The following is a 22245-nucleotide window of genomic DNA, read 5'->3' on the forward strand; positions in this document are numbered from 1 at the left end:
CATGGATGATGGATGACAGATGGGAAAGGGCGCCATCAATTCTCATCGAGCTAACCACACAATCAGTCATTTGACAAACATTTATTGAGCACCCACTATGTCCTAGTCATTGGGTCGGCGCAGGAGATAAATGATGAATTTGGGACAAGTTGTAGTCCCTATTCCTGTCTGATGGGGAAGACAGGTAAATGGATAATGAAAAAGAACCTGCTAAGTAAGTGCTAACTGAGCCAGGTGCTATGGGAACAAAACTTGGGCCTGCGCATTGCAGGGTATGGCTGGGGGGCTTCACTGAGCAGACACTGGGCTGGGTCAGAAGTCACATGGTGACTGGGCCTGTGGAGAAGGGGCTGACAAAGGGCAGTCACTCCAGCAGGAGGGAACAGCACGTCTGCCGTTGAGTCCAAGCTGTTGCAAAGTGAAGGAATGTTCTCTACACTTTTCCAGTTATCTGACAAACAGCATAATGACTCGATCTGCAGTACTGAATGTTCAATGCAGTACTGAATATGTAACGGTGGCCTGGTGTGTGTGACAATTCTCTCTTCGCACTGGTCAGGAACAAGGCTGCCCAGAGATGCTTCTGGAAATAGTACTTGAGGGGCTCAGAGAAGTAGGGGTGAAGTAGAGAAGTAGTCTTCTATTTATTTTCTTGTTAAAACATTCTCTTCACTGGGCTGGGGGCATAACTCAGTGGCAGAGTGCTTGTCTAGGATACAAGAGGGGCCTGAGCATGGTTCTCAGAACCACACAAATAATAATAATAAAATAATAAGAATATAAAATAAATAAAATAAAAATGATACCTAATACCTCATAAGCCCTTCATTCCCTGAATTCCCACTGTTTACAGGCTTTTTGTTGTTGTTAGGACTTATAGTTTATCCTGAACAGGTTGCTCAAAATAGAATAATAGCTCCTGGTTCTGATGAAGTGTGCATTTAAACTCATCTCTATTCACCTGGTCTCCCTCACTGCAGGCCTCGGCCTGGTGTCAGCCCAGCAAGGAGGAGAGAAGCTGAGGGGCAGATGTTCATTCTGCAGAAAGGAGGAGAGGGAGAGAGAAAGGTGGTTTGCAGGGAGGGGCAGAGGGAAGGAGCAGAAATCTGGACTCTGTGGAAGGCAGGCCTGTCCTCCAGGTGCCCTTCAGGGGGAGGGGACGGGGTGTCCGCAAGCCTGATGCCACTGGGCTCTGTGCCTGTGCTTTCTTTCCTGTGACTTTAACAGGCTGCAGTGCAATTTCATAGATATATACTTGCACTTGTATCAAAGATGGATGCACATGAACTTTATAAACTGGACTAAGTGCTGTCAGCTTGGTATTTTTTTGTAGGGGCTGGATTTATGAGCTTTACCTAGAGTGAAGTACTTGTCATTTATCAACCTAGAATGTTTTAAGTAAATAGCACTAAGCACTTAGCCTCCGCAGCAGGAACGAAGTGAGGATGCAGTACGTTTTCTGTTATAGGAAGCAAATGGCACGAGTAACCTGCAGGGCTGACTGGGGTCTATTAACCTGGGAAACTTCATGAGTAACTTCGGCTGACAGCCATCTTAGGTCAGTGCTCTTTGGAACCGTGCAACTGCCATTTGTTTTGGCTCTGTCCGTTTTCACATCGCAATTCTTTGGGCCATGCAGCCTCTGACAATCCAACCTTTCGTGCTTTCTGATAACCACACTGCAGGGTAAAGAAGGGACCAGCCACGTGTTGGGGAAAGGCCACAGCAAGACAAGGACAACTCTCTTGAATAAAATGAAAACAGTCTGGCCACTGGATACGAAATGCTTAAGACTTAGAATCCCCAGAGACATTTGGGCTTTACAGATGACTCAATGCAGAAAAAGCTAAGAAAGAAGCAATGCTCGTGTATCGAAGAGATGGGGGGGTGCCTCAGGTACCAGCCACACACGCAATGCTATTTGCCTGCCTATCAATCCCACAGGATGAAAGAGAACTGGGGAATCTGGCAAACCTGGTGTTCACTTATCATAGTTTCTTTTAATTAGCTCACAAGCTGCCCTCACATTTGACAGACAAACTGTCCAAAGGTTAGCCCCCTCCCACACCAGAAGGCACTGTGTCTCACTGGACTCAGAGTATGCTTACATTTGCTATTATTTCAGAAAGGGAAAAACCAAGGGTGGCCATGATTCCCTACTCCATGTTTATCCCTGTGTGACTTATTCAGTGTGAGCCAGCCTGTGAGAATTGATTTATGAAAGACCTGAGAATTTAAGGTTCTCATGTGAAGATCTGTGTCTAAATACACCTTTTATTGTGTTTGGAAAAAAACAGATGCCAAATGCTTTGATTCAGAATATAGACACAAGAGAAATAGTTAAAGAGGCTGAGGATGTGGCTCGGTAGGTGAGCACCTGCCTAGTATATTTGATCCCCAGCAACACCTCCCCAAGAAAGGTATAAAAAATGATTTTGCTGTGCATTGAGCGAATAATGAACACCATTAAAATCTATTGTAGTTAACCAAAGAAGGTTTTAAAAGTGTAGTTATACCAGTGAAGTGCCCACACTCTCTGACCTGGGATACAGAATCACTACACCATAAAAAGCAGGTTCTTCCATCTCATGAATTTAAACTGAAAAAAAAGGAAGAAAAAAAAATTTAAAAACAGCCTGCTGTTTCCTTTTGCAATTATAGAATATACTACTCCTACACAGGCATTATTTCTCAATGAGAAGGAAACAGGGATCCCCCGAATAGAAACAAGATCAGAGAGAGAGACAGAGAGAGACATATATATACACACACAGAGGTTGCTCTGCTCTGCCAATCCTAAATCCTGCATCCTTCATCAAAAGCTGGGTGATATCCAAAGCTAAAACCTCCTCTTTGCAAAAGAATAAAAATTAAAAACAACCAAGAAAACCAATTCCAATGTCCCGTCCTGTCAGTTTCTGTCATAATCAATGACGGCAATTAATTTTCCTCTTCTAGTGCTTTAATCATCTCCATTATTATGTCCAATCTATTTAAATTATTGGTTTCAAGACTCTCCACCAATTGCTTCCTCCCTCCTTCAGCCGCTTACCCTGCCTTGTTACAGCCCAGCTATGCACTGCCAACTCAGCAAAGCTACTGTTCCATTTAGCTGTTACCAGACCTCTCAAAGATCCATCCCTTCATCTCATCACCGCCCTTGCCCCCTCCCCCACAACAGCACACGGTACTCATTCTACACTTGACATAAGTAGAAAAGGAGGAATCTGTCTTTCCCTAAGATGATTCATTCCTCCAACTCTGCAGAGCAAAAACTCCTTGAAGGCAAGGACACCGAGACACACACAGACAGACAGACAGACACACACACACACACACACACTTTACACCTCCTAGAACCCACGTAAGGCTGTTCAATCTGAGGACACTCCACAAATGCTTGTGGTTGGCTGGTAATGGTGATGATAATGGTGATAACGTGATGAGGCTTCTGAGCAGAACAGACTTCTCAGTAATGACTGCAATGAAGCTAGAATTTATGACGCTTCTCATTAAAATTCGAATTGCGTAACTAGGCCTTAAGGTGTGTGTGTATGTGTGTGTCTGTGTGTCTGTGTGTCTGTGTGTGTGTATTCCCCCCCCCCCGCCTTTGGTGACACCTACTGATTCTCTCCCTCTTAAAAATGCCTTGGCAAAGAAATCAAAATCCCAAAGAACTAAAAAGAAAAATTTTCCACAGACCAAGAGAGCCTGGGAAGAAACAAAACACAGCACCTTGGGAAGTCACAAAATGGAGGTTTTTAAACTCTGCTAAGTCTTAATCTTTCCAAACAAAATGACTTATATATTTTAGGAGGGAAAGGTCTTGATGTTAGCAGCTTCTGGTATCTTCCCTGCTCAAGTGGAGAAAGGTTATGGGACCCTCAGAGAACCCGAGGAAAGAAAGATAAAAATCTTGGACTCCCTCCCCCCCATCACACAAGCCTATGACTTAAGTGAATCGCGTCGTTCAAATAGGACTCAGCAACTTCATCTGCAAACCTGTGCCCATGCAACCCCTAGATCCTAAGATGTGATGAAATAAAGAAGATGTACTTGTTTCAAAATCAGCTGACAGATGACAAAGCAAAGAGAAACAATACAATTACCGTACTATAACATGTAACAGCAAGACAACTGCTTCCACAGCAAAGAAGACAATCTCTAACTGTGGAATGGAGCTCACAACATGAGATCAATCACAGTGCCGTCAAACAGCAATAAAACACCCCAGCCCGCTGTGTTGAGTAAATCACTTAACCTCTTTGGGCTCAGTTTCTGCAATCATCAAGTGGTCTTTCAAAATTAATCCCACCCTCAGAGTCCATGAGCTTGAGAAGGTTTATATAAACCACACAGAGCTTTTTTTTTAATTTATAATTCCTATAATAGCTTTCTGTTGTTCCTTTGACATCATTCTATATCTTAAAGTCATTTCAGGAATATAAATGATACTTTAATATTTCATTTCTGCATTCTTTCTCTTATTTGGGGTCTACTATCAAGTTCCTTACCGCTAACAATCAAGATTTGACTGTATAATAATCAACTCCCTAATGTAACAAAAATGGAAATTATAATAATGCTGCTGAAAAGTACAAGTTTTTAGCAAATAGCATGCTGCTGATAATCAGCAATTATCAATGATTCAAGAGTTTGAAATACAGACAATAAAAATTCTACAGAGAGCTACAAATAGCAAACAACAGAAAATTCAATGACAATGAGACACAAAGCTACATTTCAAATGCCTAAACATCAGGCAAAATTGGCAGACTATTTGGCTGAGTGTAGTGGTACATGCCTATAATCCGAAGAGTTTGGGAGGCAAAGGATCATGAGTTTGAGGCTATATAGTATGAACTTGTATCAATAAATAAGCAAACAAAAAATAACTACTTGGGGATGGGAAGGTGGTTTAGTAGTAAAGTGCTTGCCTAGCATGCATGAAGCCCTGGGTGTTTGATTCCTCAGTACCACATAAACAGAAAAAGCTAGAAGTGATACTGTGGCTCAAGTGGCAGAGTGCTAGCCTTGAGCAAAAGAAACTCAGGCACAAGCCTAGGCCCTGAGTTCAAGCCCCAGGACTTGGAGGGAGGAGGGAACTAGCAGGCTGTTAAACATAACCTATGATAAAGGATTATCCAAGTGATTATTTCTACCCGGACATTATAAAATGTATAGCTTATACATAAAAATGTATTTCTTTAAAAAAAAAAGGCTTCCAGTGGGATTATGGGTACAGCTTAGAAGTAGAACAAGCCCTGGATCCCTGGGTTCTGTCCCCAAAAAACTTACCCTACCAAAATAAAAAAGCTTCCAGCACAATTAAAAAACAAACAAACAAACATGATTCAGTCATACAAATTAGCTCGTGCAGTACCAGACTCTAGCCTGCAAAGAAGCTGTAAGCATTCTGAGTTTGTTTCTAGCTTGACACTTTAAGTGTCTCCATCACCAATGGTCACAGCACTGACTTAATGGATTAGAAGGTAGAGGTGTTGTGCGCATTAGGACTGGTTAAAAATTTCTACAGTTAGATGAGAACTACTGTGGACTGAAGACTTTTTTAAAGTATTTATAAGACTGATTTAATCTCAAAATCAACATGAGGAAGATCACAGGTAAATGTACTGTTGGGGAATTTAAAACCACTGATCAGATAAGTTTAGTAACTACTCTGGGCTTGTTTTAAGCTTTACTGGAGAATCAAACTATGAAAACGACTCCAAGTAGGAAACTCAAGCTGGCGAGCTGAATGGGAAAGCCATAGCAACCTAACTGGCAGAGATTTTCTGTGAAGTTACAAAGCTAGGCCAACTTTGGCCAAGAAGCAAAACAGGGAATAGTAAAAGATCTCAGAGAAAAAGGGCCACTGTCTTTGGAAATGAGGTGCTCTGACTCCACCTAGTGGTGCCACAGTGACTCATGCACCTTGAGCACCAGGGCCAACCAAGACTCTACCTTGAAGTCAGCACCAGTTTAGCACACTTTTTTTTTTTTTGGTAGAATAAAAATGTCAGAAAACATGGATTTAGAATGTAAATGAGATGAAGGATAGACAAGCAGATAGAACATTTCATCCTGTAACAAACCGGAGAAGGCTCATCACCAGCTGGCTAAAAAGATTAGCAGCTATAAGAAAACTCAATTTTACATGCTTTAAACCTCAAATGTTTTAGCTGAAATTAAAAATGTGACAGCCACCAAAAATGTTCTTGGACAGCAATGCAAAACTAGCATGAATTGGAGAAGTCATCAAAATTAAAGAAAAATGAACAATGTTAAAATGACACATTGAGGACAAAAGAATGGGGAATAGCTACAGAAAAGAATCCTGCTATCACGGTGAACATCCAGCTTAAGAGATCTAAGTATATTGCACATTACAAAAAAAAAATCCCTTAGCAGAAATTTGACAGAGTAGGTTTCATTGTGTTTAGACAAATAACAGAATTTAGAGGATCTATAATTATAAAGGCACAGAAAATATGAAGAATGCCCAAAGAAAACTGAGATTACTTGAGGAAATTCATTTTGCTTCCAGCATTGTTCCCACCTTCCTAATACATGACAATAGAAGGCGCTAACATTTATAAATGCTTACTATGGGTCAGGTGCTAGACCCAGTGCCTGCAAAGCTCTACCTTGCTCATATCAAAACCACCTAATAAGACAGATAAAGCATTGATCTCACTTTACATATTCTGAACTGTGGTTTAAAGACACAAAACCACTTGGAAGGAGGTAGCAGTGACAGGCTTATTCCCAGACTAATTTACCCCTTCTGGATTCTGGGCCTTATTACCAGAACAATCTCCTCCTTGTCCTCTGGCAGACTTTTCTCACACTTGTGTGCTCAGATCCTGAGCTGACTATCTATCTGAGAAGGAAATATGGAAGAAGAGAACAGGGCATATAGTAAGTAGTCCATACCTGTAATCCCACCAAATCAGGTGGCTCAGGCAGGAGGACCAAGCTGAGCTACATAGTAAGACCCTGTCTCGAAAGCAAAAAAGTAAAAAAAAAAAAAAAAAAAAATGGAAAGAGGAGAACATAGAGGAAGAAAAGCAGAAGCATGGTAGGGAGGGGGGAAGAACAGTAGAGAGGGGGAAGAATGGGAGGGAGGGAGGGAGACAGAGAGGGAAGGAAGGAGGAAACAAAACTTCCTCTGGGAGCGGGAAGGTGGCCCAGTGGTAGAGTGCTTGCCTTGTAAGCATGAAGCCCTGGGTTCGATTCCTCTGCACCACATAAGCAGAAAAAGCCAGAAGTGGTGCTGTGGCTCAAGTGGTAGAGCGCTGGCCTTGAGCTGAAGAGCTGACAGCGCCCAGGCCCAGAGTTCAGGCCAACAACCGACAAAAAAAGTAAAATAAAAAAGTTCCTCTGCTTCTGTCACCTAAGATACAATGTTGGAGCCCAGAGCCTTTGATACTGAGTTTCTCTTCTAGTTTTCCAGATGAAGAAATGGAGGAGGGGGAATGACATGTCCAAGATCCACATAGGTGGCAGGTGTTTAGACATCTTCACTCCCTGACCCCCAACATTCCAAACTGCTCTGCATGGTGATCACTTTATCATGTTCCTAGTAAAAACCTCAGAGCTCTACTGTATCTGACAGGTAAGTACAAGCTCCTTTAACCTGGCCTTCATAGGGCCCCAACATACAACCTACCAAATCAAGCACACATACCCACAAAACCACAGGATTCCCACACTGCTTTTGCTCAAGCCATATCCTCTTACCCACAGCAGCACTCTCTCTCTCTCTCTCTCTCTCTCTCTCTCCATAGACCTTTCAATTTTGTTTTCATTGGTGTCCTGTTTTTCCAACTAGACCATAAGCACGTGGGAAAGCTGGCACCTTTCCTCTCACTATTCAGAAATACACATCAATGCTTTAAATATGGGCTGTTTCTGTTTCTAAGTGAACCAAGGGGCAGGGATGGGAAGGGAGTTAAAGAACATGAAACAATGTGCTTTGAATAGATGCACTGGTGAACTTCTCAAAGTACACAAATGGGTCTCAGAAGAGAGATGTCAGCCAACTGCCATCTTTGCAGACACACAGAATGAGATAAGAGGACACTGGATGAATACAGGAGAAGTCCATTCTGGCCATAAAGCACGTGAAATATGCAACTAGAAAATACTTATCTCTTGAAAAGCAAGCTTCCTTTTAGGCCAAAGGCAAAGAGTTCCAAGCAGATTATGGGCAACTGTAAAAGATCCACTTCTGGAAAATGTCCACGGGATTCAAAAAGACAAACTAGACACCAAACCATTGTAGCAGGGGTTGTTAGTCATGTCATTACCCAGCAAAATTTAGGCCTCTGGCAAGTTCACAAAATGGTTTTGAGATGATATCTTACACCAAGTGCAATAAATAAAATAATGTCACATACAAATAGCTGTCGGTTAGGTAGTCGTTTGAAGGGTCTTTTCTTTCCATTTTCTTTTTTCCTGTTTACCAAATACTTACATTCTCTCTACAACCAAGCTGGCCGCTGGTGACTCATGCCTGTAATCCTAGCTACTCAGGAGGCTGAGATCTGAGGATCGCAGTTCAAAGCCATCCCAGGTAGGAAAGTTCATGAGACTCTTATCTCCAATGAACCACAGAAAAAGCCAGAAGTGGTGCTGTAGCTCAAGTGGTAGAGTGCTAGCCTTGAGCAAAAGGAACTCAGGGACAGTGCCCAGGCCCAGACTGGCAAAAAAAAAAAAAAAGTTTGTAACCTTTCCTCTCTTTTTCTACTTTGAGCTTTCTATTTGGGTGGCACAGCATGGTGAAGAGAGCTGACCTGAGTGACAGATGCGCTGGTTGACCCCTTAGCAACTGTGTGACCTTGGCTGCAAAGAGGAAGAAAGCACAGAGCAGAGCTTAGGAGGAGAGTGGGTACTTCTGCCAGGTGACAAGTGAAAAGGGCATTTAAGGCACTGGGAGCAAGCTATGCAAAGGTGTGACACTGTGTACAGCACTTGAGAAAGAATCATCAGGACAACATCTCAGAGCAAAGGAGGAAGTAGATACTTACAGTATGTAGGTATAGAAGTATACAGGCCTCAAAATGCTTAAATAAGGATACAGGTTGACCCACTGTAACAATGAGATGCACAAGACACTATGTTGAAATCGAACTTTACAACTTCGGCAAGCGGGGAGGGAAGGGATGGTAGGGGAAAAAGAAAGGAGGAGGTAACAATGCTTGATAGGAAATGTACTCATTATCTTACTCATGTAACAGTAACCCCTCTGTACAGTATTTTTACAGTAAAAACCAAAAAAAAAGTATATAGGCCTCATGGGTAAAAGGAATGATGAGGGACTCTGTACTTCCTTCTTGCTCTGTAACAACCCTTCTAGGCCACTTGCCTTGTGCTGGCTAATTGCTTTACCAATAATCACTCCATTTTAATCCCTGTAACAAGCCTATGCGGGAACAACCACAATCTCCATTTTATAGATGAGGAAAAGGTCAGGGAACTTCTGTAAGCTTGCCCAGCTCATCAGAGACAGTGCCAGGGAGTGAGGCTCCAAGTCTGTGATCATATCCCTGCCCACACCCGCTAGCTAGGCTGTGCTGCCCCGAGGTTTCTGACTAGGACTATGAAGCTAGAAAGCTAAGACTTACCTGACCTACTTGAAAGTTTCATTGTGACGTTCAAGGAAGCCATTGTAGGCCCTATTGGCTGTTAACAAATTAACCAAGGACAGATCCATTCTAAGCAATAAGTCATTACACAACTCCATGAGATGTCAACATCACAGACCATTCCCAAACACCAACCTAAGTGGAACAGCCTACCACACACCTAGTCTAGTCTATGCAGCATAGCCTGTGGCTCTAAAGATACAAACCTGTACAAAGTATTTACTACATTGAATATACTGAATACAGTATAGTAACTTAAGCAACTGTACCACATAGTGGTAACTTTTTGTAGATCTAGACTTCGTCACAGAGGAAAGTTACAAGGAAAAAATACTAGGCATAGCAATTTTCCAGCTCCATTATAAGCTTATGGGCCCACTATCATATAGGAACCCATTATTGACTGACATGTCATTAAGGGGTACATGACTGTAAATGATGGGTTCACTTACTCTCTCATAACCACTACCTCCTCCCATCCCTATCTTCCTTCTCTTTCAGAACAGACAGTGACTAAGCCAGGCACCAATGGCTCACACCTATAATCTTAGCTACTCAGGAAGCTGAGATCCGAGAATCCTGGTTCTAAGCTAACTCAGGTGAGAAAGTCTGTGACACTCTTATCTCCAATAAACTACCAAAAAAGCCAGAAGTGCAGCTGCAGCAAGTGGTAGAATGCTAGCCTTGATCACAGAAGCTCACGGACAGTGCTCACAGCCCTGAGTTCAAGCCCCACCAGACACACCACACACACAGCTTTCTCGGGCTCCTTAGCCTGTGCGGGTCTCCATTTCCACAAAATAGTCTTGCTCACTGCCAGGTGGTGCCAGCATCCATCCTGCTTCCTTCTTCAAGCCTCTTCACCAGCATGCGCATACTCAACATTCACCTGTCCAGCTGTGTTCCAGACCTGGGCAGTGTACCCATGCCATCCACTGGCCAGCCTATGGAACTTCTCCGTTTTACCCTTTCACAAGCTCCTTCCATGAAGGACAACTTATGTCCACTTGTCTACAGGAATGACTGATGTTGGCATTTGACCCACCAGAGTGCCAACTAAGTGGAGACTGTTTTCAATGTAAAATGATATTAGAATCTCCTACAAGTCAACTTTGAAAAATCTTTCATATTTGGCTCTTCTTACTGATAGATTGAATTATTAGAGTAAAATTCCAGTCTAGATAAGAAGTAACATAACCGTTTAGCCTCCTGGCAAATTACATTCAGCATCCACTTTCTCAAAATGACAAATAGCAAATCTTTCAAGTGGAAAAGTCTTCCAGAGCATCAAGCCAACGGTGCAATGCAGCAAGTAGTGCAAGAAAGATATTTTCCCCCATCGCTGCAGCAAGAAGCCTGAGCTGATTACCATAAAGTAACATGACTCATATGCTAACGACCATTGACTGCTGGAAGGCCACCAACATTTGACCTTAAGACGGCCAAGAGTTCCACAAGGACCATCTCTCTTCATCTCCTGGAATCAGCACCTTGCCTGCTCAATGTATAACAGGAAAACAGGGCAGGAGAGCAGAGACTCGTCACCTATGCGTTCTCTCTCTCATCATAAAGCAAACTATTTCTTTAACAGAATATTCCAACAGTTTCCAATGGAATCTGAGTTTCAGAGAGATGTGATGATTTGACAAAAAGCACAACAGGACAGTGTTCAAGGTGACCCAAGCCTCAGCTTTAGGCCAATTCCAGTTCCTTTGACTCTATCAGGCATTGAACATGCGGCAAATCTTTACAGCAACTCTGCCAGATCACTACTGTTAGTCCCATTTTATGATGGGGAAGTTGAGGTCCAGAGAGCTTACTCATAGCATGGCCAAAGCAGAAATAGCTGAGCTGGAACTGAAGCCCAGATCTGTCTTACTTCAAAGCCCATGTACTTTCTACAAAATGTAGTGCCTGGACTAGTAGCACTGGTGTTACCTGTTACTAATGCAGCCTTTTCAATTCCACTGCAAAACTCAGAGTGAGATGGCATTTTCCAAGATCTCAATGCCTTTTGTGTGAACATTGAAGTTTAACAAGTTTCCAGGCTGAGTGAAATGTTGCATGCCTATAATCTCAGCACTCAGGAGGCTGAGGCAGGAAAATCAGAGTTTGAAGCCAGCCTGGGCTACATAAAAAGGCTTTTCAAGTCTGAAATATCCTGGTGAAAACATATACTAAACAAAAAAAAAAAATTAAGTGAATGACTGGAAAGTAAAATAGGCTAAAGTAAAATTGCTATTGCAATTGGAGAGGGTGAATGAGGATAAATATGATCAAAGTGGAAGGAGGGTGAAGGAGATGAAGGAGATTTGATTAGAATACATTGTATGTTGTGTATGGAAATGTCACAGTGCAATGTCTTTGTACAACTAGCACCAGCTAATAAAAAACAAACGTTGTACTACAATTCTGCCTCCCTAAGTGTCACTACTATAATCCCTTTCTACACATCGATGGCTCTCAAAGGGGGAGGGGGCCGGAAGAGATGAAGTTGTCCCACTAAGGACACTGAATATCTGAAGACATTTCTTTCTTTTTTTTCCTTTGGTCCAGTCGTGGGGCCTGAACTCTGGGCCTGGGCGCTGTCCCTCAGCTCTTCAGCTCAAGGCTAGCGCTCTACCACTTGAGCCACAGCGCCACTTCCAGCTTTTTTCTTTTTGCTTATGTGGTGCTGAGGAATCGAACCCAGGGCCTCAGGCATGCAAGGCAAGCGCTCTACCACTGAACCACCTTCCCAGCCCCTCTAGTGGTTTTTATTGGAGATCAGAGTCTCACGGACTTTCCTGCCCAGGCTGGCTTTGAACCTTGATCCTCAGATCTCAGTCTCCTGAATAGCTAGGATTACAGGCGTGAGCCACCAGCGCCCAGCTCAGCTTGTTGATCTCTGTCAGAAGGCAAACTCAGATTCTTACAGACTGAATGTATGGATCAATTTTCAGAAGATTGCCAACTTTGTTAACTCTTACAACTTCAACAAGATATTTCCTCCTTTATTTAGATCTTAATTCCATAGTATAAATTTTGTACTTCTTTGTGTGTGTGTGTGTGCGCGCACACGCGCGTGCTGGTACTGGGGCTTGAACTTGGGGGCCTGGGCACCTTCCCTGGGCTTTTGTGCTCAGAGCTAATGCTCTACAACATGAGCCACAGCTCCACCTCTGGCTTTTTGTGGTTAATGGGAGATAAAAGTCTCTCAGACTTTTCCTGCTTGGGCTGACTTTGAACTTCAATCTTCAGATCTCAGCCTCCTAAGTAGCTAGGATTATAGACATGAGCCACTAGCATCCAGCAATTTTATACTTCTTTTGTTAAGTTTACTTTGAATTATTTTAAACTTTAAATATATACAGATATATAGATATCTTACCCCCCAGAGATCAAACCTAAGGTCTTGCACATGCTATGCAATTATTCTAACACTGAGTGAAATCCCCAGCCAAGTACTCTACACTGTTTGATATTATTATAAATGAAATTTCCTTAATTTCAATTTTAGATTACTTAATGCAAGTATGTAGAATTATAACTCATTTTTGTATATTGATCTCATAGCCTGCAACCCTGCCAAACTTGTTAGCTGTAATCATTTTTAGTGGACTCCTCAGGGTCCATCTACAAGACCATATCATTTGTAAAAAGACAATTTGATTTCTCCTTGTCTAATATGGATAGCTTTGAGTATGTTTCCCTGCCTAACTGGCCTGGCTAAAACCTCCAGAACATTGTTCAGTAAAGTAGGAAGAAGGCAGATGCTGGTGGCTCATGCCTGTAATCCTAGCTACGCAGAAGGCTGAGACCTAGATGGCTGCAGTTCAAAGCCATTCTGTTTATTTTTGTTTTTTGTTTTTTGGTCTGGTCGTGGGGCCTGAACTCTGGGCCTGAGCACTGACCCTCAGCTCTTCAGCTCAAGGCTAACGCTCTACCACTTGAGCCACAGTGCCACTTCCAGCTTTTTTTCTTTTTGCTTATGTGGTGCTGAGGAATCGAACCCAGGGCCTCATGCTTGCAAGGCAAGTGCTGCACCACTGAGCCACCTTCCCAGCCCCTAAGCCATTCTGGGCAGAAAAGTCTACAAGACTTACCTCTAATTAACTAGCAAAATGCTAGACTGGGGGTGTGACTCAAGTGGTAGAACACCAGCTATGAACAAGCAAGCTGAGTTCAAGTTCCAAGTACCAGAACAACAACAACAAAAAGATCCCTTCTATTGCTAGTTTATGGGTGTTATCGTCATCATAAAGCATGTTGGATTTTATCAAATGCCTTTTTATGCTTCTATTGAGATGATCATATGACTTCTATTTTTAGTCTATTAATATGTTACATTATCCATATTAACTGAATTTTCAGATGTTAAACCAACCTTGTATTCCTGGAATAGATTCTACTTTTATCTGGGATATAGTATTTTTATACATTGCTGGGTTTGGCTTGTTAATATTCTGTTGAGGACATTGCTGCCATATTCATAGATCTACAGTTTTCCTTGCTTGTGATGCCCTTTCTTAGCTTCAGTAACATTACCATTGTAAAGTCACAATTTTTGTAGTCCTACAGATTGAACCCAAGGTCTGTACATACTACAAAAGAACTCTACTAATGCTTGCCTTGCATGCATGAGGCCCTGGGTCCGATTCTTCAGCACTACATAAACAGAAAAGGCCGTGAGTGGCACTGTGGCTCAAGGGTAGAACGCTAGCCTTGAGCTTAAGAGCTCAGGGACAGTGCCCAGGCCTAGAGTTCAAGCCCTAGGATGAACAGAAAAATCAAAACAACTTTACTACTTAAGCTATTTTAAACTATTCTCCCAGGCTGGGAAGGTGGCTCAGTGGCAGAGCACTTGCCTTGCATGCATGAGGCCCTGGGTTCGATTCCTCAGCACCACATAAGCAAAAAAAAAAAAGAAGTGGTGCTGTGGCTCAAGTGGTAGAGCGCTAGCCTTGAGCTGAAGCACTGAGGGACAGCACCCAGGTCGAGTTCAGGCCCCACGACTGGACCCAAAAAAACAAAAACAAAAAACTATTCTCCCAACCTTTTTTGTTTTTATTTTTCCTTATGCCACAAACAGGGTCTTTTGCCTGGGCTGGCTTCAAACTTGCAATGATCTTGCCTTACTCCCAACTAGCTGGGATTGCTGGCCTATACCACCAGAGTCACTACAATATATTGCCAAGTGTCCACTTCCCAACAAAAAAGGGTGATGTAGCATGTCAGGTGTCAGTGACTCACACCTATAATCCTAGCTATTCAGGAAACTGAGATTTGAAAACCATAGTTTGGCCAGCCAAGGCAGACATATTCAAAAGACTCATCTCCAGTTAATCTGCAAAAAGTTAGAAGTGGAGGCATGGCTCAAGTGGTAAAGCTATGAACTCGAGGCCCTGAGTTCACCCTAGTACTGGCACAGGCAGAAGGGGGGGGGTTGGGAGAGAGGCAGGGAGAGGGAGAAGAGACAGAGATAGAGAGAGGAAGGGAAGAAGGGAGCGAGGGAAAGAAGGAGGAAAGGAAGAAGTGTAATATATGTATAATAAAATTGCTCATAAGCCGGGCACAGTAGCTCAAGCCTGTAATCCTAGCTACTCAGGAGGCTGAGATCTGAGGATCACAGTTCAAAGCCAGCCAGGGCCAGGCACTGGTGGCTCACACCTGTAATCTTAGCTACTCAGGAGGCTGAGATCTGAGGATCATGGTTCAAAGCCAGCCCGGGCAAGAAAGTCCATGAGACTCTTATCTCCAATATACCACTAGAAAACCAGAAGTGGCGCTGTAGCTCGAGCAGTAGAGCACTGAGCTGACAAGCTGAGGGACAATGCTCAGGCTCAGAGTTCAAGCCCCACAACTGACAGGGAAAAAAAAAGCTAGCTGGGGCAGGAAAGTCCATGAGACTCTTATCTCCAATTAACCACCAGAAAACCAGAAGTGGTGCTATGGCTCAAGTGGTAGAGCACTTGCCTTGAGCTGAAGAGCTCAGGGACAGCACCCAGGCCCAGAGTTCAAGTCCCACAACCAACAACAACAACAAAAAGCTCATAACAGCACAAAAAAGGTCAGTGGGAGCAAAGCTGCAATGGCCTACAGAAATGACTATATATGGTGAAGTGATAGCCACTAACAATGAGTTAGTGGATGTGTAAGTTTATTGAGTGTGTAAGTTATTGGGTATGTAAGACATAAGAAGCATAATAATAATCCACAAAGAATGGAATTATGTGTGAGTAGTATTTCTATATATCACTCAAACTAAATCTGAAGTTGATTCTGGAAAGTTAGGATCTTATAGTAAGTGCTAGAGGAACTATTTAAAAAGAAATCTAGCCAGGTGCTGGTGGCTCATGCCTGTAATCCTAGTTACTCAGGAGGCTGAGATCTGAGGATTGCAGTTCAAAGCCAGCCCGGGAAGGAAAAAGTTCATGAAACGGTTATCTCCAGTAAACAGGAAGTGGCGTTGTGTCTCAGTGATAGAGTGCTCGCCTTGAGCTGAAGAGCCGAGGGATAGTGCCCGGGCCCAGAGGTCAAGCCCCACAACCAACCAAAAAATAATAATAATAAATTAATTAAATAAAATGAAATCTAAAAAATATAGTGAAATAATAAATACTTTGCCGAGCACCAGTGGCTCATGCCTATAATTCTAGCTACTCAGGAGGCTGAGATCTGAGGATCACAATCCAAAGCCAGCCTGGGCAGGAAAGGCTGTGAGGCTCTTATCTCCAATTAACCACCAGAAAACCAGAAATGGCACTGTGGCTCAAAGTGGTAGAGGACTAGTCTTGAGCAAAAAGCTCAGAGGCAGTGCCCAGGCCCTGAGTTCAAGCCCTGTGACCACCAAAGAAAGCTTAAAAATAAAAAAAAAATTAAAAATTAAATAAATTTAAAGATTTCAATCTCTCAAATACTTGCTTGAGCTAGATCTAAAATACAACTGGACATGATAATTTATATAAGTCTCTAGGCATTCACACACACAACAGACTAAAGGAGGATACTCAGGAGAGGTACCTAAACACAACTTTGCTGAACCCTTTAAATCCTATTTATCAAAACAAATTCCAGGAAATGGAAATATGGGATTTTTTTGTTGATGGTGATGATGGTGGAGGTGTCATTTGTTTTCCATTTGGGTTTTATTTATTTTTGTTGTTGTTTTATGTCTTTTGAGGATGAGTGGGGGAGTGCAGAAATGGAAGGGTGAACAAATGCAGTCAAGATCAACAGACACTGTGGAAAATGAACCATACAACACTGACAGGAAACAGAAACTGGGGAAAAGCCAAGGAAGGGATGACATTGTTCATATATATATATATATATTCATTACCTGGCTCATGAAACAGTAACCCCTCTACACAACAATTTTATTGTTAATAATAACAATAAAATAAGATTTTAAAAATATTTGCTATGGGCTGGGAATGTGGCTTAGCGGTACAGTGTTTGCCTAGCATGCATGAAGCCCTGGGTTCAATTCCTCAGTACCACATAAACAAAAAAAGCCAGAAGTGGTGCTGTGGTGCAAATGGTAGAATGCTATCCTTGAGCAAAAGAAACTCAGGGACAGTACCCAGGCCCTGAGTTCAAGTCCCAGGACTGGCAGAAAAAAAAAGGATATGAAACAGAAAAAGTGAAATGGCAATTGATGAAATGTATAACTTTAATGAAATAGATAAGATTGACTCAAGACTAACAGACTGATAGCAAGTGAAGATTAAATTAGCAATGAAAAGCTAGCTTGGGCCAAAAAGTTTACCAGACTCTTATCTCCAATTACCAGCAAAAAAGCTGGAGATGGAGGTGTGGCTCAAGTACTAGAGCACCAGCCTTTAGCAGAAAAAGCCAAAGTACTGACACACTGACACACACCTACAAAATAAAGAAGTCTGGGTTTACTCATTTTACTCAGACTGCTTCAGAACTGAAATCTACTTAACATTTTAAGAATACAATTCTTCACAGACTTCGAAAAAGATAGAGCCGGGGGCCAGTGGCTCAGGCCTGTAATCCTAGCTACTCTGGAGGCTGAGATCTAAGGATCACAGTTCAAAGCCAGCCCGGGCAGGAAAGTCTGTGAGACTTATCACCAATAAACCACTAGAAAACCGGGGAGGGGGAAGGAGAGGAGGAGTGAGGAAGGGGGAGGGGGAGAGAGAAGAAAAAAAGGGAGGAAGAGAAGGGAAAGAGAGGAAAGGGAAAGGAGGAGAGGGGAAGGGGAAAGGGAGGGGGAGGTGAGTTGTTGGGGGTGGTGACAGTGGTTTCAGTAGCTCTCTTCCCTTCCCACAAACACATTCAGTTGTTAAACTCAACAATTTGGGGCTTATGGCTCTATTATTGTCAACAGTGCCCAGAGGCATAACTTGTTGCACAAACTATCCTATCAAATGGTGGCTGTTTTGAGAGAGTGTTTGTGAGCTCTTGTCTGACACTTCAGATCCCAGCAGGGCTCCTCCCACCTGTCTTGTTTCTCCACCATTTCTTAGCAACTGGAAGACCAGCGGTCAAGGCTGTATCATCTCCATTAAATCCACTAAAACTACTACTCTGGAGTACCTTTAAGCATGAACTTCTCCACACTGAGTTGCAGCTGCAGTAACTTCTTGGGAAAAGATTAAGAGCCTTCTGGGTTTGTGTTGGTTTTGGGAGGACATTGGTGCTAGGAAATTAAATCCAGAAGGACAGGGGCCAGTGGCTCACACCTGTAATCCTAGCTACTCAGGAGGCTGAAATTTGAGGATCGTGGTGCAAAGCCAGCCAGAAAAGTCCCCGTGAGACCCCCCCTCGTTTTGTTTTGTTTTTTTTTTTTTTTTTGTTCATGGGTCTTGAGTGCCAAGTCTGGGCACTGTCCCTGAGCTCTTCAGCTCAAGGCAAGTGCTCTACCACTTTGAGCCACACCACTACTTCTGGTTTTCTGGTGGTTAATTGGACATTCCTGCTCAGGCTGGCTTTGAACCGTGATCCTCAGATCTTAGCTTCCTGAGTATCTAGGATTACAGGTGTGAGCCATGAGCACCCAGCCCCTGGAGACTCTTATCTCCAATTAACCACTCAAAAACCAGAAGCAGTGCTGCTGCTCCAAGTGGTAGAGTATAGACTTTGAGCAAAAAAGAGCTCAGGGACAGCACCCAGGCCCAGCTCAAACCCCATGACTGACAATAAAATAAAATTATAAACCCAGGACACGTACATGTGTTCTACCACACTGAGCTGCTACACCTTCCTCCTGGAGCTGCTTTAAGTTAATAAAAAATCTCTGAGCCCAGGATGCTACAGATAGGAAAGCAAGACAAGCTTCTCTGAGTGACAGCACCACTCTAGGACTGAGCACTTGAAAGGGAGCTCACTAGACTGGGGTCTTTCAACTTGCCTGTCCTACAGTAAAACCACAACCTCATAAGCAGGGGCTGGTGCAAGAGTGGTTGGGGTCTAAGTTAAGCCCTGTTCTGCATGGAAGAAGGAAGCCCCATGGCATAGGCACTCACCCACCACTTAGCCTCAGCAACAAGTGTGGCTGTGTGTAGGATGTGGAAAACTGACATCCTGTTCCCTGTCCTTCCTGGGAGCAAAGTAATCTGATGAGGAGCTGGGGGGGGGGGGCAGAGGGAGAGGGTAAAGGGCGGGGTCCTGTGTTTCAGGATACAGCAGCTGAATGGATTCTCTATCTCACAGAGCTGAGAAGGGAAAAGGAAGGAGGGGTTCCAATTCTGTTGACTCTAGACTTTCTTATCAAGTTTTATAGATTTCTTGAATAAGTAAGTCTACATTTGGTGTTTGCCCTTAGAACCATTCCCAAAAGGTATAAATGCTTGGGTTTAAAAATAAATAAATAGGGGCTGGGAAGGTGGTTCAGTGGTAGAACGCTTGCCTTGCATGCCTGAGGCCCTGGGTTCGATTCCTCAGCACCATATAAGTAAAAAGAAAAAAGCCACAAGTGGCGCTGTGGCTCAAGTGGTAGAGCGCTAGCCTTGAGCTGAAAAGCTGAGGGACAGCGCCCAGGCCCAGAGTTCAGGTCCCACGACTGGCCTCCCCCACCAAAAAATAAATAAATAAATAAATGAAAATAAATAAATAAAGCCAGGCGCCAGTGGCTCCCATAATTACTCAGGAGGCTGAGATCTGAAGATCATGGTTCAAAGCCTGGGTAGAAAAGTCTGTGAGATGCATATCTCCAATTAATCACCAGAAAACTGGAAGTGGCGCTGTGGCTCAAGTGGTAGAGCACTAGCCTTGAGCTGAAGAGCTAAAGGGCAGTGTCCAGGCCCACAGTCCAAGCCCCAAGACCGACTAAATAAATAACAAAATGAGATTACTTGAGGGCTGGGAAGGTGGCTCAGTGGTAGAGCGCTTGCCTTGCATGCATGAGGCCCTGGGTTCGATTCCTCAGCACCACATAAGCAAAAAGAAAAAAGTCAGAAGTGGTGCTGTGGCTTAAGTTTTAGAATGCTAGCCTTGAGCTGAAGAGCTGAGGGACAGTGCCCAGACCCAGTGGCTTAAGTGGTAGAATGCTAGCCTTGAGCTGAAGAGCTGAGGGACAGTGCCCAGACCCAGAGTTCAGGCCCCATGACCAGACCCAAAAAAAAAAAAAAAAAAAAGATTACTTGGGTTGGGCATGATGGTGCATGCCTGATCCAATGAGTTTCACCAAGAAGCAATCAATCCAATTTTCTGCAAGCAGACATCAGCCAGGGTCCTTGAACTCAATTTTCACACACTCTACCTAGACACAGCAGCAGATCCCACAGGTTCAGGGCTCAGTACCACAAGATTGTCTATCCGTCCCCCCACTCTACACACACACACACACACATACACACCTCAAGCTGAACAAGTCTTCACGAAAACCAACTGGGGGAAATAAAAATAAAAAAATCTGAGCTTGTGGAGGGGCCACCGGTGGCTCACACCTGTAATCCTAGCTACTCAAGAGGCTGAGATCTGAACATCACGGTTCAAAGCCAGACAGAGCAGGAACGTCAGTAAGACTCTTATCTCCAACTAAACACCAGAAAACCGGTGCTGTGGCACAAGTGGTAAAGTGCTGGCCTTGAGCTGAAGAGCTCAGGGACAGAGCCCAGGCACAGAGTTCAAGACCCATGATAGATCTCCTCCTCCCAAAAAAGCTGAGTTTGGGCTTCTGACCAACTAGCTACAAAATGTGGTTCCCACTTGCACACTTGGGTTTACCTATTTATTATGAAGGCCACAGATGAAAAAATGCATAGAGAAAGTCATGGGGGAGGGGTGCAGAACTTCTATGTACTCAGCTGGAGCACTGACACTCCAGGAAACTGGACTGGTTCAGCTATCTGCAAACTTTCTCCTTTGGAGTTTTTGGAGGCTTTATGACACAGGCATGGCTGATTAAATCAGCCATTGGAGATCAATTTTTGTTTTCCCCTGATACCATGGCTTCAACTCAGGACCTCACTCTCCCTCTATCATAGCTGGTGCTTTACTACCTGAGCCACACCTCCATTTTGTTGTTGAGCATTTTGTTGATTACATAGAGATCGAGTCTGTAGGATTTTTCTGCCTATGGCTTTGAACCATGATCCTCCAGATCTCAGCCTCCGAAGTAGGTAGGATTACAGGCTTGAGCCACTCAGGCCTAACATAGACATCAACTTAACCTTCAGTCCCTCTCCCTCTCCTCCAGTCTGAGGGAATGGAGCTGAAAAGTTCCAGCCAGACCTCTTAACAAGCTTTGCTCTTTCAGGTGACCGAACCTCAATCCTAAACTACCTCAAGGTAAGCAACCTCCAGCTATGAGATAGAGCCAGCTCATTAGCACACAAGAAGAAAACTTATCACTGGAGATTCCAAGCATTTTAGAAGTAGCAACCCAAGAAGCCAGACCAAATATTCCTCAGTCACAGAGTTTTGTTAAGAGTTAAATACGTGAAAGACTAGCGTTTACAAAGTATCTAAGCTGGGACTGTAGCTTCGTGGTTCAGTACTTGCCCTAGCATGCACAAAGGCCCTGGGGTTAGATCCCCAGCCACAGCCAAAAAAGAAAGAAAGAATTTAGCAAATCATGATAGAAAGTAAGTGTAAGGTGCCGCCTCCTTCCCTCAAAGTTTCTTCCAGAAAAATGTAAGCTTTGGGAAAAAGCGAAACAAGTATTAACTTTGCAACGAACAAGATGCAACTTCTTAACATCAGGAACGCCTTTTAGTAGTAGTTAGCTACTACTACAAGAATTCGCTACCACGAAAGCTTCTTCCAATAAACAATGAATGAGCTGCAACCAAAAGGAAAATGCTAAAAAAAAAAAAAAAAAAACCTAAGAGCTGCGCGTGGGAAAAAGAAAGAAAACAACAGAAGCAATTAACTTTCACTGATGGGTTTGGGCCCCGACGGCCCCTTCCCCTCCGCCGGGCCTGCCAGGTCTCTAACCTATGCCCCGAGGAGGACCGACAGCGAACCGCCCGGGCCCCCGGGTCACCCCGGCCGGGTACCTCGCAGTTGAACTCCATCTCGGCATCCATGGTGACGATCCGCACCGTGAACGTCTTGGGCTGCTTCCTCTTGAGCGAGCTGAAGCTCATGCGGGAGGCGATGGCCCCGGCCATGGTGCGCGGGGCGCGGGGCGCGGGGCGCG

General features: G+C 43.6%; 1 protein-coding gene across 4 annotated transcripts in view; it reads right to left on the reverse strand.

Moving 5' to 3' along the window:
- The window catches only part of Nf2 (neurofibromin 2 (merlin)), a 96043-nt gene extending 73813 nt beyond the window's left edge, over positions 1-22230 (reverse strand). For 2 of the 4 annotated variants that reach the window (XM_013014476.1, XM_013014477.1), the window contains exon 1: positions 22103-22230. In XM_013014476.1, the coding sequence (XP_012869930.1) occupies positions 22103-22216 (114 nt within the window). In that variant the 5' untranslated portion in view covers positions 22217-22230. The remainder of the gene's footprint in view (positions 1-22102) is intronic. The other 2 variants (XM_013014478.1, XM_013014479.1) reach the window with 1 other exon arrangement.
- Between the last annotated feature and the right edge of the window lie 15 nt (positions 22231-22245).

The sequence above is a fragment of the Dipodomys ordii genome, unplaced genomic scaffold (genome assembly GCF_000151885.1).
Source record: "Dipodomys ordii isolate 6190 unplaced genomic scaffold, Dord_2.0 Scaffold23, whole genome shotgun sequence".
NCBI lineage: Eukaryota > Metazoa > Chordata > Mammalia > Rodentia > Heteromyidae > Dipodomys > Dipodomys ordii.